General features: G+C 43.8%; 1 protein-coding gene across 1 annotated transcript in view; it reads left to right on the forward strand.

Annotated features, from left to right (window-relative positions):
• The first annotated feature begins 3,024 nt into the window (after nucleotides 1-3,024).
• Nucleotides 3,025-18,937, forward strand: part of LOC139580503 (calpain-2 catalytic subunit-like) — a 39,350-nt gene continuing 23,437 nt past the window's right edge. Inside the window, exons 1-3 of the mRNA XM_071409259.1 lie at nucleotides 3,025-3,398; nucleotides 8,085-8,154; nucleotides 15,761-15,882. Of these exons, the coding sequence (XP_071265360.1) occupies nucleotides 3,162-3,398; nucleotides 8,085-8,154; nucleotides 15,761-15,882 (429 nt within the window). The 5' untranslated portion in view covers nucleotides 3,025-3,161. The remainder of the gene's footprint in view (nucleotides 3,399-8,084; nucleotides 8,155-15,760; nucleotides 15,883-18,937) is intronic.

Genomic DNA, 18,937 nt, shown 5'->3' on the forward strand with positions numbered 1-18,937 from the left:
TTCTACAGTCCTCTACACACCCTGTAATCTCTGTTCTACAGTCCTCTACACACCCTGTAATCTCTGTTCTACAGTCCTCTACACACCCTGTAATCTCTGTTCTACAGTCCTCTACACACCCTGTAATCTCTGTTCCACAGTCCTCTACACACCCTGTAATCTCTGTTCTACAGTCCTCTACACACCCTGTAATCTCTGTTCTACAGTCCTCTACACACCCTGTAATCTCTGTTCTACAGTCCTCTACACACCCTGTAATCTCTGTTCTACAGTCCTCTACACACCCTGTAATCTCTGTTCCACAGTCCTCTACACACCCTGTAATCTCTGTTCTACAGTCCTCTACACACCCTGTAATCTCTGTTCTACAGTCCTCTACACACTCTGTAATCTCTGTTCTACAGTCCTCTACACACCCTGTAATCTCTGTTCTACAGTCCTCTACACACCCTGTAATCTCTGTTCTACAGTAATCTCTGTTCTACAGTCCTCTACACACCCTGTAATCTCTGTTCTACAATAATCTCTGAAACCTAGAACCAAATGTGTCCTGAATATCACGAGAGGTTACATACCTAGTGGTTTCACAGAGCGTCCTGAGAGACTCACCGTGCTGAAGTTATCCACCACAGTCCCAAATCTCTCTCTCTCTCTCTCTGCCTGGTCTTGTCTGGACTGTTCTGGTCTGGCCTGGTCTGGTCTTGTCTGGCCTGGTCTGTTCTGGTCTGTTCTGGTCTTGTCTGTTCTGGCCTGGGCTGGTCTTGTCTGTTCTGGCCTGGTCTGTTCTGGTCTGGTCTCTGGCCTGGTCTGGTCTGTTCTGGTCTCTGGCCTGGTCTGTTCTGGCCTGGTCTGTTCTGGTCTAGTCTGTTCTGTGGGTTTAGAGGAAGGGTGAGTGTATTATGGACCCAGAATTGCAATTTGTTTACCATCGTGTTTTACCACCCTGTATTGACAGAGAAATCACAGTCTTGATAGTCTATGTAGTAGCCTACACTGATCAGGTCAGTTAGATATAGCAGTCAAATATGACCCAGGTCTAATGTCGCCCAAGAAGATGTGATTAGATATGAGGGTATGTTTACTTTACAGCACAAGGTTGACCCTGTCTGGGCACAAGGTTGACCCTGTCTGGGCACAAGGTTGACCCTGTCTGGGCACAAGGTTGATCCTGTCTGGGCACAAGGTTGACCCTGTCTGGGCACAAGGTTGACCCTGTCTGGGCACAAGGTTGACCCTGTCTGGGCACAAGGTTGATCCTGTCTGGGCACAAGGTTGACCCTGTCTGGGCACAAGGTTGACCCTGTCTGGGCACAAGGTTGACCCTGTCTGGGCACAAGGTTGACCCTGTCTGGGCACAAGGTTGACCCTGTCTGGGCACAAGGTTGATCCTGTCTGGGCACAAGGTTGACCCTGTCTGGGCACAAGGTTGATCCTGTCTGGGCACAAGGTTGACCCTAGCCCAGACATTTGGCATCCAGAACATTTTCATTAGCAGTACATTTTTGGTCATTTAGCAGACACTCTTATCCAGAACAACTTACATAAGTGAATGAGTACCTGCAAATATCCAGATTTAAGTAGCTTTTAAATCATTTGGCTCTGTTTTGACCCCTGTTGGTAGGCATGGTTACTGCAACAGGTTGGAAACATCAATAATATTCCCTCATAAACACCAGCTTCCCTGTACTGTAAGAGGTAGGTACACACAAAATCATCAATCTAATATTTAAAAACACAGATAATGAGTTTATATGGTCCCTGACATTGTAACAATATGGTATTCTACCAGCATATTGGGATATTAATGTATTTTAATGCATTTATGAACTTTTTCTCTGTTAATTTATGCTCTACCTGCTAGCTAGCTATAGTAGTGTACATGTTGTCATTGGGATAGCAGGGCTACTCATGTCCCCTTCGTTGTTCATCGTTACCTGACAGTTGGACTATAAGGGCAGCATAACTTTTCATTGATGAACATTGTTAGTCATGTCGTGTGTTTGTTGAGCTAGCTAGCTATTTTTGACGCTAGTGCACATCACTTCCAAAGACGGATTATAAACCTCTTGTGTCACTAGTGTCTGTAACGCCTGTCTGTCACTGAGACAGGTGGCTAACCTGGGTCTATAGATCATGTATTTATAGGCGTCTTGTTATTACCTGTGCTTATAGCCTCTACATACTGTCCGTTGCGTTACATCGCACTGTACTGATATAGACGAGAGCAGTGGTACGTTACGCCCTGCCTGCTGTCATCATGTGCAAGAGAGGAGTTGTGTTTCATTACTGCATCTTTATAACAGTTCAGACGGCAGACAGGAATCAGTTCAACCATTTATATGAACGTCCTCAACTTGTAGACAGGAATCAGTTCAACCATTTATATGAACGTCCTCAACTTGTAGACAGGAATCAGTTCAACCATTTATATGAACGTCCTCAACTTGTAGACAGGAATCAGTTCAACCATTTATATGAACGTCCTCAACTTGCAGACAGGAATCAGTTCAACCATTTATACTCAACTCACACATACAAACCCCCCATTGATGCTCCCCAACACACAACAGCAACACCGTCGTTTCTTTCCGTTATCGTAATACAACATCAATAGACCAACGCTGAACATGTCTTTACGCCGATCAACACAGAGGCATTTTAAATCTACACAGGTCACACTGACTCTCACACAGGTCGTAGGGAAGAAGGACATCTACCGGCCACCAACCGATCAACCGTGTCTGTCTACCTGTGTGGAGTTACGACTGCTACGTCAGGTTCAAATGGAATATTACGACTCGGACTTTATATTCATCCACCCGTTATGAGACTCAAACACATGAGTTGAGTGGTTGATTGTTTGGTTCATATGCCTAAAAAAGTGTTCATATTCACACTAAATACTTTTTGAACTAGTAACGTTAAACGTTGATGAGAAGCAACAGTTCCGGTCACAGAAATCTTATGTACATATTGTTGGGGAAAAAAACTGGCTCTGACTTGCAGTCAGAGGCAGACAGACCACGCCTGAAAAACCAGGGGCGTAGAAGGAATTTAGACTTTTCCACCAGTGAAACGCATCCCAACTCTTTTCCTCTTTTCACTGTGTCGACGCAGTTAGCCACCGGACCCGAGAGAGGAGAAGGAAAAGGACTTGCACAATGGCTGGGGTGGCATCAACGTTGGCCAAGAAGAGGGCTTTGGCCGCAGGATTTGGCACTAATGCCAATGCGTCGAAGTACCTAAACCAGGACTTCGAGTCTCTCAGGAGCGAGTGTCTGAGTAGAGGTTCACTTTTCACGGATTCCACTTTTCCAGCCGAACCTGCGTCCTTGGGATTCAATGAGCTTGGACAGAACTCTTCCAAAACCAGAGGTGTGCAATGGAAACGACCTGGGGTAAGTTACTGCCTTTAAACACAAGTTAAATGCCTACTCTATGGCTGTATTTGTATTGATCAAAATAGACAAGTGTTATCTATCTCTGGGGAAAAAAGTTTTTTTACAACAAATATAACAAAATATATAACAAAATATTTGATAAAACCATATACCAAACAAAACAGACAAACTTTATCCACAGGAAGTTGATCTACAACATAAACAAGTTAGGATGCAATGTAAATATGATCAAACACAAGTTAACCAACCCTAAACCGCAAAGAAAATGGATTTATAGTTTAAACCAAAACTCAGAACTTTACAACCAGATCAAAAACAGCTAAGATCCAGAACCTTATGTCACCTCTCACCTAACCAGAAACCAAATGTCCTTCTGTGCCCAGTTGAAAACCGGTATATTGCCTCTGGTAATTGGAGTAGGTAGGTTCAATGACAGAGATGAAGAAGAGGAACTGTCTGTGATTTAGAGGAGGTAGAGAATTAACTTTTTATTTGATAGTTCTTTATGTGATGATCTGAGAGCTGTACTGTTTGATAAAAATGTTGCAAAGAAAACAGGAACTATTCTGGATTAGAGATGAAGGAAAAACTTGAATGTTTATTTAGGAAATAAGTATTCCTGTTTGCAGATGTTATCTTCGAGGCTTGAAGATGCGACAAGACAAGATGTATACTTGAAATGTTTCTGTTTAGTTTTCTGAATTGTTTTCCGCTGAAATATTAATGTATGTTTATATGTACAGTACCAGTCAAACGTTTGGACACACCTACTCATTCAACGGGTTTTCTTTAAAACTATTTTCTAGATTGTAAAATAATAGTGAAGACATCAAAACTATGAAATAACACATTTGGAATCATGTAGTAACCAACAACAAGTGTTAAACAAATAAAAATATATTTGAGATTCTTCAAATTAGCCAACCTTTGCCACGATGACAGCTTTGCACACTCTTGGCATTCTCTCAACCAGCTTCATGAGGTAGTCACCTGGAATGTATTTCAATTAACATGTCTGCCTTGTTACAAGTTTAATTTGTGGAATTTCTTTCCTCCTTAATGAGTTTGAGCCAATCAGTTGTGTTGTGACAAGGTAGAGGTGGTATACAGAAGACAACCCTATTTGGTAAAAGACCAAGTCAATATTATGGCAAGAACAACAAACAAGAACGTCTCTCTCATGGCTAACTACCAGGAAGTTTGAGTATTTTTTTATACACATCTTCAGTTTGGCATTTCTCTTGTGATGCGGTTCACAGCAGCACTGATAGATGTGTTGACCTGACAACTGCGTCTTAGTTTTGAACGACTCCCCCCCCCCCCCCGCCCCTTTTGTTGCATGCTGGCTGAAGGCCCAGCTAGCCAGCAACTAGCTAACACTAAACACAGATGAGTAACTAGCTAACACCAGACACAGACGAAGACCCAGCTAGCCAGTAACTAGCTAACACCAGACACAGACGAAGACCTAGCTAGCCAGTAACTAGCTAACACCAGACACAGATGAAGACCTAGCTAGCCAGTAACAAGCTAACACCAGACACAGATGAAGACCTAGTTAGCCAGTAACTAGCTAACACCAGACACAGATGAAGACCTAGCTAACACCAGACACAGATGAAGACCTAGTTAGCCAGTAACTAGCTAACACCAGACACAGATGAAGACCTAGTTAGCCAGTAACTAGCTAACACCAGACACAGATGAAGACCTAGCTAGCCTGTAACTAGCTAACACCAGACACAGATGAAGACCTAGTTAGCCAGTAACTAGCTAACACCAGACACAGATGAAGACCTAGTTAGCCAGTAACTAGCTAACACCAGACACAGATGAAGACCTAGTTAGCCAGTAACTAGCTAACACCAGACACAGATGAAGACCTAGTTAGCCAGTAACTAGCTAACACCAGACACAGACGTAGACCCAGCTAGCCAGTAACTAGCTAACACCAGACACAGCTGAAGACCTAGCTAGCCAGTAACTAGCTAACACCAGACACAGATCAAGACCTAGCTAGCCAGTAACTAGCTAACACCAGACACAGATGAAGACCTAGTTAGCCTGTAACTAGCTAACACCAGACACAGATGAAGACCTAGTTAGCCAGTAACTAGCTAACACCAGACACAGATGAAGACCTAGCTAGCCAGTAACTAGCTAACACCAGACACAGATGAAGACCTAGTTAGCCAGTAACTAGCTAACACCAGACACAGATGAAGACCTAGCTAGCCAGTAACTAGCTAACACCAGACACAGATGAAGACCTAGTTAGCCAGTAACTAGCTAACACCAGACACAGATGAAGACCTAGCTAGCCAGTAACTAGCTAACACCAGACACAGATGAAGACCTAGCTAGCCAGTAACTAGCTAACACCAGACACAGATGAAGACCCAGCTAGCCAGTAACTAGCTAACACCAGACACAGATGAAGACCTAGCTAGCCAGTAACTAGCTAACACCAGACACAGATGAAGACCCAGCTAGCCAGTAACTAGCTAACACCAGACACAGATGAAGACCTAGCTAGCCAGTAACTAGCTAACACCAGACACAGATGAAGACCTAGCTAGCCAGTAACTAGCTAACACCAGACACAGATGAAGACCTAGTTAGCCAGTAACTAGCTAACACCAGACACAGATGAAGACCCAGCTAGCCAGTAACAAGCTAACACCAGACACAGATGAAGACCTAGTTAGCCAGTAACTAGCTAACACCAGACACAGATGAAGACCTAGCTAGCCAGTAACTAGCTAACACCAGACACAGATGAAAGGGGAAACATATAAGTATCTTTGCCATAGATGAATAGGGTAAACTTTTAATTATATTTGCTGACACCCTATAATCAGATGTTGGCACCAGTAGAGTAGCTATCTAGCTATATAAACCACGCCCCTCTGCAAACACGCCTTCTCCGATGTTGGTAACGAGGCTCTACTTATTTAAATTAGGTAAGAGAACATCATGTTACCATTGGTGTATTAAAATGAGAGTTAAGGCGATGTCACCTTGTCCTCTTTAATAATGGATCCAAGTGTTTGACATGGGGGAGGGAACCAGTAACTTTATGACCAAACTTTATCTATGTAGAAGAAACAGTCAGTTTTCATACTTTGATCTGGTTTCCTTCAAATATCATCACATTTAAATGACAAACATGATTTTGACTGTTCATTTTAGGGTGCATAACGTTTAACAGGCCTTACATTTTAGGGTGCATAAGGTTTAACAGGCCTTACATTTTAGGCTTGCCTTTGCTTTAATGTTTTCAGCCTATGCAGCATTTTCAAATAATATTCAATTTTATTTAGAAAAAGTCAGAATCTGGGCTTTTCTTTTTCCCACTTGCGTTTCTGTACATAATATGTATCAGACATTATGAAGAGATACATGATATATATATATATATATTATCATGTATCTCTTCATAATATATATATATATATATATATATACTTTGTTCTGATCAAATTCTTTATCATCAAACAAAAGTCCTCACTGGAAATATCTCTTTATAGCCTGAGTCAGTGATGTCACAGCAGTCTGATGGGCGTGTCCAGATGCTTGTTATCCGTTTGATATGATTGGACCGTTGGCCGTAAAGGAATCAGTTCATCATTCAATCCCAAAAACAACTGGAACTGTTACCATAACGACTCAATGAACGAGGAACCTGGTCAGGGTGACTCATCCTCCAACTATTTGGCAGGAACTTTGGCGTTTAGTCATCTGATCCCACACCTTTTTGTTTTCTCTGTCAACAGATCAACTCGTAGACAGTGTACTTTGAGACAATTGAGGTTACGTGAGGTCATTGTGGACCCTGCCCTTTTTACTTGTGCATGACTTTTAATGTTTATCAGTCTACCCTCTTCATTCCCATGTGCTTTTATTTCATACCTATTATTGGTAATGACCGATCCTCCCAGTCAAATCTGCTATGAATGTTACTGTCGACTTTTAAAAGTTAATATTCTGTTAACTCATACACAGATAAGGTTGTTGACTCATCCTATACTCGTATTTGTGGCCAAAGCATAAATTGGAGAATAACCCCCCCCCCATATCGAACAGACTATTTAAAAAATGCTTGCTATGGTGAAATCCTCCTGAGCTCTTGCGCTCTGGTGAAATCCTCCTGAGCCAATCAGCAGTCTACTCGCATGAATGGTTTTAATGATCGGTATACGCCCACACACCATTCAAACACAGAAAAGCTTTTTTAACATACTTAATTACACATTTTTTGGGGGGGGAATTAAAACTATTTCACTCATATTGTAATTAATTATAGGTCATGTGTGACCTGATTCAGGAAACTAGGCGTATGTCGTGACTTCGCAGGAGAGCAGTTTGAACGTCATTTTTTATTTATTTTATCTAATAGAAATCTGGAAACACTGGACAGTTGCTTTAAAAGTTCAAAACACAGTTTTAATTATGTTTTGGTCCCTGAATAGTGTTGATAATATATCAAATGCAATACTCTATGAAATAACGGAGGTTACACTAGTAGCTCATTGTGCAGATATTACCCCCCCAGCTAGAGTATTGCTTTATTTAGGGCTGCAAATGTTTGGAATCTCCAAAATCTGTACTTCTTTTATTTTATTGAACTTCTCAGTAATATCTTTCACAGTTTTACTCATGCTTTGGTCCCTCCCTGAATAGGAACTGGTGTCCAGCCCAGAGTTCATCATTGGTGGAGCCTCAAGAACCGACATCTGCCAAGGCGGCTTGGGTAAGTCGCCTTTTATATCTGGAACCAAAACAGGAACCAAAACAGGAACCAAATCCAAAACCACAGGGTTTGTAACAGTATCCATGGTTTCAGCTGTGAGGAGGAGATGGTATAGTAAAAGGAACCAAATCCAAAACCACAGGGTGTGTAACAGTATCCATGGTTTCAGCTGTGAGGAGGAGATGGTATAGTAAAAGTGAATGTGATTGATCACAGCATATGTAATAACATTCAGTTGTTGCTTTAAACAGTTATTACACAGGTGGTTTGGTTTCCTAGACTACCACTGAACAGCCTCCATGTCAGGATGTTATCTCTGTCATGAGGTATAATATAACACATGTCAGGTTGTTATCTCTGTCATGAGGTATAATATAACACGTGTCAGGTTGTTATCTCTGTCATGAGGTATAATATAACACATGTCAGGTTGTTATCTCTGTCATGAGGTATAATATAACACGTGTCAGGATGTTATCTCTGTCATGAGGTATAATATAACACATGTCATGTTGTTATCTCTGTCATGAGGTATACTATAACACATGTCAGGTTGTTATCTCTGTCATGAGGTATAATATAACACATGTCAGGTTGTTATCTCTGTCATGAGGTATAATATCAAACATGTCAGGTTGTTATCTCTGTCATGAGGTATAATATAACACATGTCAGGTTGTTATCTCTGTCATGAGGTATAATATAAAACATGTCAGGTTGTTATCTCTGTCATGAGGTATAATATAACACATGTCAGGTTGTTATCTCTGTCATGAGGTATAATATAACACGTGTCAGGATGTTATCTCTGTCATGAGGTATAATATAACACATGTCAGGTTGTTATCTCTGTCATGAGGTATAATATAACACATGTCAGGTTGTTATCTCTGTCATGAGGTATAATATAAAACATGTCAGGTTGTTATCTCTGTCATGAGGTATAATATAACACATGTCAGGTTGTTATCTCTGTCATGAGGTATAATATAAAACATGTCAGGTTGTTATCTCTGTCATGAGGTATAATATAACACATGTCAGGTTGTTATCTCTGTCATGAGGTATAATATAACACATGTCAGGTTGTTATCTCTGTCATGAGGTATAATATAACACATGTCAGGTTGTTATCTCTGTCATGAGGTATAATATAACACATGTCAGGATGTTATCTCTGTCATGAGGTATAATATAAAACATGTCAGGTTGTTATCTCTGTCATGAGGTATAATATAACACATGTCAGGTTGTTATCTCTGTCATGAGGTATAATATAACACATGTCAGGATGTTATCTCTGTAATGAGGTATAATATAAAACATGTCAGGTTGTTATCTCTGTCATGAGGTATAATATAACACATGTCAGGATGTTATCTCTGAGGTATGATAATATAAACTGTGATATGTTGTTATCTCTGTAATGAGGTATAGTAGAAAATATGGACAAACCGAGATATCTCTGTGGAAACCAGCTCAGTTACCATGCTGGGAGGAAGTCGTAACAGAGGCAGTTACTGGAAATGCCAGCTGTTCACGAGTTGAGACCCACTTCCCTTTCCATTTACTCTCAACTAGCCTCACCCTCAACCGTTTACAAATCTTCTCCAACAAAGAAGATGTTGTGATTTCTGACAAAAGCGAGACGAGCTTTGGCCTGGTGTTTATGTGTGTGTTGTTTATCATCCTCTGTCCTGTTACCTTTTTATGGTGTGTTTAATACAATAAAGGGTACTCTTATTCACAGAATGCTTCTAATTATTCAGTCACCACAGGAGTCTAGTGTGTGAGTTGTGAGGATGTGGCTGGTGAGCAGCAGTTGCCCAGAGCAGGTTAGACTAGTGTCCTCTCATTAATCCAGCAGGGTAGACGAGTGTCCTGTCATTAATCCAGCAGGGTAGACTAGTGTCCTGTCATTAATCCAGCAGGGTAGACTAGTGTCCTGTCATTAATCCAGCAGGGTAGACTAGTGTCCTGTCCTGTCATTAATCCAGCAGGGTAGCCTAGTGTACTGTCCTGTCATTAATCCAGCAGGGTAGACTAGTGTCCTCTCATTAATCCAGCAGGTTAGACTAGTGTACTGTCCTGTCATTAATCCAGCAGGGTAGACTAGTGTACTGTCCTGTCATTAATCCAGCAGGGTAGACTAGTGTCCTGTCATTAATCCAGCAGGTTAGACTAGTGTCCTCTCATTAATCCAGCAGGGTAGACTAGTGTCCTGTCATTAATCCAGCAGGTTAGACTAGTGTCCTCTCATTAATCCAGCAGGGTAGACTAGTGTACTGTCCTGTCATTAATCCAGCAGGGTAGACTAGTGTCCTGTCATTAATCCAGCAGGGTAGACTAGTGTCCTGTCATTAATCCAGCAGGGTAGACTAGTGTACTGTCATTAATCCAGCAGGGTAGACTAGTGTACTGTCATTAATCCAGCAGGGTAGACTAGTGTCCTGTCATTAATCCAGCAGGTTAGACTAGTGTCCTCTCATTAATCCAGCAGGGTAGACTAGTGTCCTCTCATTAATCCAGCAGGGTAGACTAGTGTACTGTCCTCTCATTAATCCAGCAGGGTAGACTAGTGTACTGTCATTAATCCAGCAGGGTAGACTAGTGTACTGTCCTGTCATTAATCCAGCAGGGTAGACTAGTGTCCTGTCATTAATCCAGCAGGTTAGACTAGTGTCCTCTCATTAATCCAGCAGGGTAGACTAGTGTACTGTCATTAATCCAGCAGGGTAGACTAGTGTACTGTCATTAATCCAGCAGGGTAGACTAGTGTACTGTCCTGTCATTAATCCAGCAGGGTAGACTAGTGTCCTGTCATTAATCCAGCAGGTTAGACTAGTGTACTGTCCTGTCATTAATCCAGCAGGTTAGACTAGTGTACTGTCCTCTCATTAATCCAGCAGGGTAGACTAGTGTACTGTCCTGTCATTAATCCAGCAGGGTAGACTAGTGTACTGTCATTAATCCAGCAGGTTAGACTAGTGTCCTCTCATTAATCCAGCAGGGTAGACTAGTGTACTGTCATTAATCCAGCAGGGTAGACTAGTGTACTGTCCTGTCATTAATCCAGCAGGGTAGACTAGTGTCCTGTCATTAATCCAGCAGGTTAGACTAGTGTCCTCTCATTAATCCAGCAGGGTAGACTAGTGTACTGTCCTGTCATTAATCCAGCAGGGTAGACTAGTGTACTGTCATTAATCCAGCAGGGTAGACTAGTGTCCTGTCCTGTCATTAATCCAGCAGGGTAGACTAGTGTACTGTCATTAATCCAGCAGGGTAGACTAGTGTACTGTCCTGTCATTAATCCAGCAGGGTAGACTAGTGTCCTGTCATTAATCCAGCAGGTTAGACTAGTGTCCTCTCATTAATCCAGCAGGGTAGACTAGTGTACTGTCCTCTCATTAATCCAGCAGGGTAGACTAGTGTACTGTCCTGTCATTAATCCAGCAGGGTAGACTAGTGTCCTCTCATTAATCCAGCAGGGTAGACTAGTGTACTGTCCTGTCATTAATCCAGCAGGGTAGACTAGTGTACTGTCATTAATCCAGCAGGGTAGACTAGTGTACTGTCCTGTCATTAATCCAGCAGGGTAGACTAGTGTACTGTCCTGTCATTAATCCAGCAGGGTAGACTAGTGTACTGTCCTGTCATTAATCCAGCAGGTTAGACTAGTGTCCTGTCATTAATCCAGCAGGATAGACTAGTGTCCTGTCATTAATCCAGCAGGATAGACTAGTGTCCTGTCATTAATCCAGCAGGATAGACTAGTGTCCTGTCCCAATGCTCTTTACTGCTAGGCTATCTGCCGTGTTTGTTTCCAGTATATATCAGTTCTCAGGGTCCGTGTTATTGTCAGACAGCAGCACATTCAATAGTGTGACTATTGGTTAAACCACTGTCTCACCATAGACACTGAAGTCCCGTCTGGTTTATCCAGGCTAGTGATGGTGCCCAGTCCGAGCAGGATGTTTTGATCATTTCAGGCGTGGCTCTTTAAACAAACACACTGTGCCAGGTTTATTTTGCATAACACATCTTTAGACACACACACACACACACACACACACACACACACACACACACACACACACACACACACACACACACACACACACACACACACACACACACACACACACACACACACACACACACACACACTCTGCATAACACATATTTTGCAAAGCTCTGGGTCTCATAGAAGTTGTCTTTATAACGACGTATTATTGTAATAGGAGGAACACTAATTTTATAATTGTCAATACTCCTTCAGTGACCCAGTTTTTGATTGTTGAGCAACCCAGTAGACTTATTTACTGTAACTAAAAAGACAAAACAATTGGTTTTGTAGAGAAATCGTGTCCACAAATGCATGACATAGCACATAGCCACAGTACTGAAACATGCATGGGACAGACTACATGCTGAGACTGTGAACTGAACTGAGGTCAGCTGTTGTCTTTAATGAGAAGATCTTCTGTGGAACTGAACTGGGCTGTGTAGGGAACTGGTTGTGTGGGTTTTATAGGGTGGCTTTCACTGGTTGTGTGCTACAGTTATTACAATGAACTAAAATATACAATGCAACATGTAAAGTGTTGGTCTCATGTTTCATGAGCTGAAATAAAATATCTCAGAAATGTTCCTTACTGCTCAACAAGCTGATTTCTCTCTAATGTTTGTTTACATCCCTCTTAGTGAGCATTCCTCCTTTGCCAAGATAATCCATCCAGCTGACAGGTGTGGCATATCAAGAAGCTGATTAAACAGCATGATCATTACACAGGTGCACCTTGTGCTGGGGACAATAAAAGGCCACTCTAAAATGTGCAGTTTTGTCACAAACACACAATGCCACTGATGTCTCAAGTTTTGAGGGAGCATCCCATTGAACCGTTCCCAGAGAATTGAAAGTTCATTTCTCAACCATAAACCGCCTCCAACTTCGTTTGAGAGAATTTGGCAATACGTCCAACCGGCCTGACAACCGCAGACCACGTGTATGGCGTTGTATGGGTGGGCTGTTTGCTGATGTCAACGTTGTGAACAGAGTGGTGGCGGTGAGATTATGGTATGACCAGTCCAGGACCTCCACTTCCTGCTTCTTTACCTGCGGGATCGTCTGAGACCAGCCACCTGGACAGCTGATGAAACTGAGGAGTATTTCTGTCAGTAATAAACCCCTTTTGTGGGGGAAAAACTCAATCTGATTGCCTGGGCCTGGCTCCCAAGTGGGTGGCCCTATGCCCTCCCAGGCCCACCCATGCCTGCGCCCCTACCCAGTCATGTGAAATTCATAGATTAGGGCCTAATACATTTATTTAAAATGACTGATTTCCTCATATGAACTGTAACTCAGTAAAATCCTAGAAATTGTTGCATGTTGTGTTTATATATATTTTCAGTATAGAATGAAATGACTCACTCTCTTCTTCTCTCTGACCTGTGATGACCTCCACTCTCTTCGTCTCTCTGACCTGTGATGATCTCCACTCTCTTTGTCTCTCTGACCTGTGATGATCTCCACTCTTTTCGTCTCTCTGACCTGTGATGACCTCCACTCTCTTTGTCTCTCTGACCTGTGATGATCTCCACTCCCTTCGTCTCTCTGACCTGTGATGACCTCCACTCTCTTCGTCTCTCTGACCTGTGATGACCTCCACTCTCTTTGTCTCTCTGACCTGTGATGACCTCCACTCTCTTCGTCTCTCTGACCTGTGATGACCTCCACTCCCTTTGTCTCTCTGACCTGTGATGATCTCCACTCCCTTCGTCTCTCTGACCTGTGATGACCTCCACTCTCTTCGTCTCTCTGACCTGTGATGACTTCCACTCTCTTCTTCTCTCTGACCTGTGATGACCTCCACTCTCTTCGTCTCTCTGACCTGTGATGATCTCCACTCTCTTCGTCTCTCTGACCTGTGATGATCTCCACTCTCTTCGTCTCTCTGACCTGTGATGATCTCCACTCCCTTCGTCTCTCTGACCTGTGATGATCTCCACTCCCTTCGTCTCTCTGACCTGTGATGATCTCCACTCCCCTCCTCTCTCTGACCTGTGATGACCTCCACTCCCTTCGTCTCTCTGACCTGTGATGACCTCCACTCTCTTCGTCTCTCTGACCTGTGATGACCTCCACTCCCTTCGTCTCTCTGACCTGTGATGACCTCCACTCTCTTCGTCTCTCTGACCTGTGATGACCTCCACTCCCTTCGTCTCTCTGACCTGTGATGACCTCCACTCCCTTCGTCTCTCTGACCTGTGATGACCTCCACTCCCTTTGTCTCTCTGACCTGTGATGACCTCCACTCTCTTCGTCTCTCTGACCTGTGATGACCTCCACTCTCTTCGTCTCTCTGACCTGTGATGACCTCCACTCCCTTTGTCTCTCTGACCTGTGATGACCTCCACTCCCTTTGTCTCTCTGACCTGTGATGATCTCCACTCCCTTCGTCTCTCTGACCTGTGATGACCTCCACTCTCTTCGTCTCTCTGACCTGTGATGACCTCCACTCTCTTCTTCTCTCTGACCTGTGATGACCTCCACTCTCTTCGTCTCTCTGACCTGTGATGATCTCCACTCTCTTCGTCTCTCTGACCTGTGATGATCTCCACTCTCTTCGTCTCTCTGACCTGTGATGACCTCCACTCCCTTCGTCTCTCTGACCTGTGATGATCTCCACTCCCCTCCTCTCTCTGACCTGTGATGACCTCCACTCCCTTCGTCTCTCTGACCTGTGATGACCTCCACTCTCTTCGTCTCTCTGACCTGTGATGACCTCCACTCCCTTCGTCTCTCTGACCTGTGATGACCTCCACTCTCTTCGTCTCTCTGACCTGTGATGACCTCCACTCCCTTCGTCTCTCTGACCTGTGATGACCTCCACTCCCTTCGTCTCTCTGACCTGTGATGACCTCCACTCCCTTTGTCTCTCTGACCTGTGATGACCTCCACTCTCTTCGTCTCTCTGACCTGTGATGACCTCCACTCCCTTCGTCTCTCTGACCTGTGATGATCTCCACTCCCTTCGTCTCTCTGACCTGTGATGATCTCCACTCCCCTCCTCTCTCTGACCTGTGATGACCTCCACTCCCTTCGTCTCTCTGACCTGTGATGACCTCCACTCCCTTTGTCTCTCTGACCTGTGATGACCTCCACTCTTTTCGTCTCTCTGACCTGTGATGATCTCCACTCTCTTTGTCTCTCTGACCTGTGATGACCTCCACTCTCTTTGTCTCTCTGACCTGTGATGATCTCCACTCTCTTTGTCTCTCTGACCTGTGATGACCTCCACTCTCTTTGTCTCTCTGACCTGTGATGATCTCCACTCCCTTCGTCTCTCTGACCTGTGATGATCTCCACTCCCCTCCTCTCTCTGACCTGTGATGACCTCCACTCCCTTCGTCTCTCTGTCCTGTGATGATCTCCACTCCCTTCTTCTCTCTGACCTGTGATGACCTCCACTCTCTTCGTCTCTCTGACCTGTGATGATCTCCACTCTCTACGTCTCTCTGACCTGTGATGATCTCCACTCCCTTCGTCTCTCTGTCCTGTGATGACCTCCACTCCAATGTCTCTCTCCTCTGTGTTCCCCTCCAGGTGACTGCTGGCTCCTGGCGGCCATCGCCTCTCTGACCCTGAATGAAGATGTCATGGCCCGGGTTGTTCCTGCAGGACAAGGCTTTGGACGTGAAGAGTACGCTGGGATCTTTCACTTCCAGGTAGAGACAGTGTCACATTCTAGAGTCACAGGGTGCGTCCCAAAATGCCTCCCTATATAGTGCACTACTTTTAAACTAGGCTCTGTTCCAAAGTGTAGTGCACTATAAAGGGAATAGGGTGCAATTTGGTGTGCAGACCAGTGTTCATTTCCTTAACAAAAATAGTGACTAAAATATTTGTTTAAAGCCTATTTTTCAGTGGCAATTGACGAGAGTAAGTGACTAAATAGAGCCAGAAAAAAATAGAACTAAACAAGAATCACTTCAGTTTTCTCTGTGACTAAAATCTGACTACTAAGTGGATTGGACAAGAGTTTTTGAAGAGATTGTCAGTCATAAAGAACAATTAATTTTAACAGCAACAGATATGCACATCTCACCCGGTACATACAGCCTACATCAGCTGGTGAGCTGCAGGGGGGACAACCGGTACATACAGCCTACATCAGCTGGTGAGCTGCAGGGGGACAACCGGTACATACAGCCTACATCAGCTGGTGAGCTGCAGGGGGGACAACCGGTACATACAGCCTACATCAGCTGGTGAGCTGCAGGGGGGACAACCGGTACATACAGCCTACATCAGCTGGTGAGCTGCAGGGGGAAACAGTCCTCAGCTTGAGGTTTAGTGACTCCACTACATCCCTGGGGAAACAGTCCTCAGCTTGAGGTTTAGTGACTCCACTACATCCCTGGGGAAACAGTCCTCAGCTTGAGGTTTAGTGACTCCACTACATCCCTGGGGAAACAGTCCTCAGCTTGAGGTTTAGTGACTCCACTACATCCCTGGGGAAACAGTCCTCAGCTTGAGGTTTAGTGACTCCACTACATCCCTGGGGGAAACAGTCCTCAGCTTGAGGTTTAGTGACTCCACTACATCCCTGGGGGAAACAGTCCTCAGCTTGAGGTTTAGTGACTCCACTACATCCCTGGGGAAACAGTCCTCAGCTTGAGGTTTAGTGACTCCACTACATCCCTGGGGAAACAGTCCTCAGCTTGAGGTTTAGTGACTCCACTACATCCCTGGGGGAAACAGTCCTCAGCTTGAGGTTTAGTGACTCCACTACATCCCTGGGGAAACAGTCCTCAGCTTGAGGTTTAGTGACTCCACTACATCCCTGGGGGAACAGTCCTCAGCTTGAGGTTTAGTGACACCACTACATCCCTGGGGAAACAGTCCTCAGCTTGAGGTTTAGTGACTCCACTACATCCCTGGGGGAAACAGTCCTCAGCTTGAGGTTTAGTGACTCCACTACATCCCTGGGGGAAACAGTCCTCAGCTTGAGGTTTAGTGACTCCACTACATCCCTGGGGAAACAGTCCTCAGCTTGAGGTTTAGTGACACCACTACATCCCTGGGGGAAACAGTCCTCAGCTTGAGGTTTAGTGACTCCACTACATCCCTGGGGAAACAGTCCTCAGCTTGAGGTTTAGTGACACCACTACATCCCTGGGGGAAACAGTCCTCAGCTTGAGGTTTAGTGACTCCACTACATCCCTGGGGAAACAGTCCTCAGCTTGAGGTTTAGTGACTCCACTACATCCCTGGAGAAACAGTCCTCAGCTTGAGGTTTAGTGACTCCACTACATCCCTGGGGGAAACAGTCCTCAGCTTGAGGTTTAGTGACTCCACTACATCCCTGGAGAAACAGTCCTCAGCTTGAGGTTTAGTGACTTCACTACATCCCTGGGGAAACAGTCCTCAGCTTGAGGTTTAGTGACTCCACTACATCCCTGGAGAAACAGTCCTCAGCTTGAGGTTTAGTGACTCCACTACATCCCTGGGGAAACAGTCCTCAGCTTGAGGTTTAGTGACTCCACTGTGCTACTCTCTCTCTCTGCTTGTGTGTGTCAGTTTGTTTTATCTGTAATATCTACAGTACCAGTCAAAAGTTAACACACCTACTCATTCAAGGTGCTTTATCTTTATTTTCTACATTGTAGAATAACAGAAAAGACATCAACACTATGAAATAACACACATGGAATCATGAGCACTTGAGACAATGCCAAGAGTGTGCAAAGCTGTCATCAAGGCAAAGGGTGGCTATTTGAAAATTCTCAAATATAAAATACACTTTTTTTGGTTACTACGTGATTCCATATGTGTTATTTCATCGTGTTGATGTCTTCACTATTATTCTACAATGTAGAACATAGTAATGAGAAAGTGTGTTCAAACTTTTGACTGGTACTGTATATTGACGGAATTAGGAATTTACATGGCCAGATAAATCTTATGTGACCGGCCGCCTCGATTCGGTCTTATGTAGCAAAATTTGAAATTGTGTTTTTTACGTTGGATAAAAGTAGAGACTCAGAGCTAGAAGATGGTATATCATACACTACAGTTGAGGAACAATGGGAAAGTAATTATGCTTTGAAAGTTGATAAACTTGAAACCCCACTTTTGAGAAAATAACCCTTGAATAGTTTTGGTACACCTACTGGAGAGCTCTTTGTCGACACCCATTCAGCATCGTTCTCACCCTCTTAAGCCTTAGCCCCACCCATCTCTCAAGCCTTAGCCCCACCCATCTCTTAAGCCTTAGCCCCACCCATCTCTTAAGCCTTAGCCCCACCCATCTCTCAAGCCTTAGCCCCACCCATCTCTTTAAGGCGTAACGTGGTAAACACACCCTGTATCCAATAACATCCAAGGTTATTTGTCACATGCACAGGATACAGAAGGCGTAAACGATAATTGTCTCGACATGTTCATGAAATACAATAGATGACTGTAATCACCCCCCAGACACACCTGGCTATTTTGATGGTTCATGTAATAATCTGGCCGAAGTGGAGTCTTTTGTTTAGCTAAACAATGGCTAGCTAAACAATGAACCGGCATAATCCCAACTCGTACTACTACCAATACAAACATTGTCATAGATGTAGTATGAATTTGCAGGAAGCTAAAGCTAACAAACTAGGTTCAATGTTAGCTAGCTAACATTAGGCTATAACTAGCAATGCAGATGGATTTCTGATTCGAATAATATTACTACACAGATCATACATGTAACTTTAGCTAGCGAGCCAGCAAGCTAACGTT

The sequence above is a fragment of the Salvelinus alpinus genome, chromosome 7 (assembly GCF_045679555.1).
Source record: "Salvelinus alpinus chromosome 7, SLU_Salpinus.1, whole genome shotgun sequence".
Taxonomy (NCBI): Eukaryota; Metazoa; Chordata; class Actinopteri; order Salmoniformes; family Salmonidae; genus Salvelinus; species Salvelinus alpinus.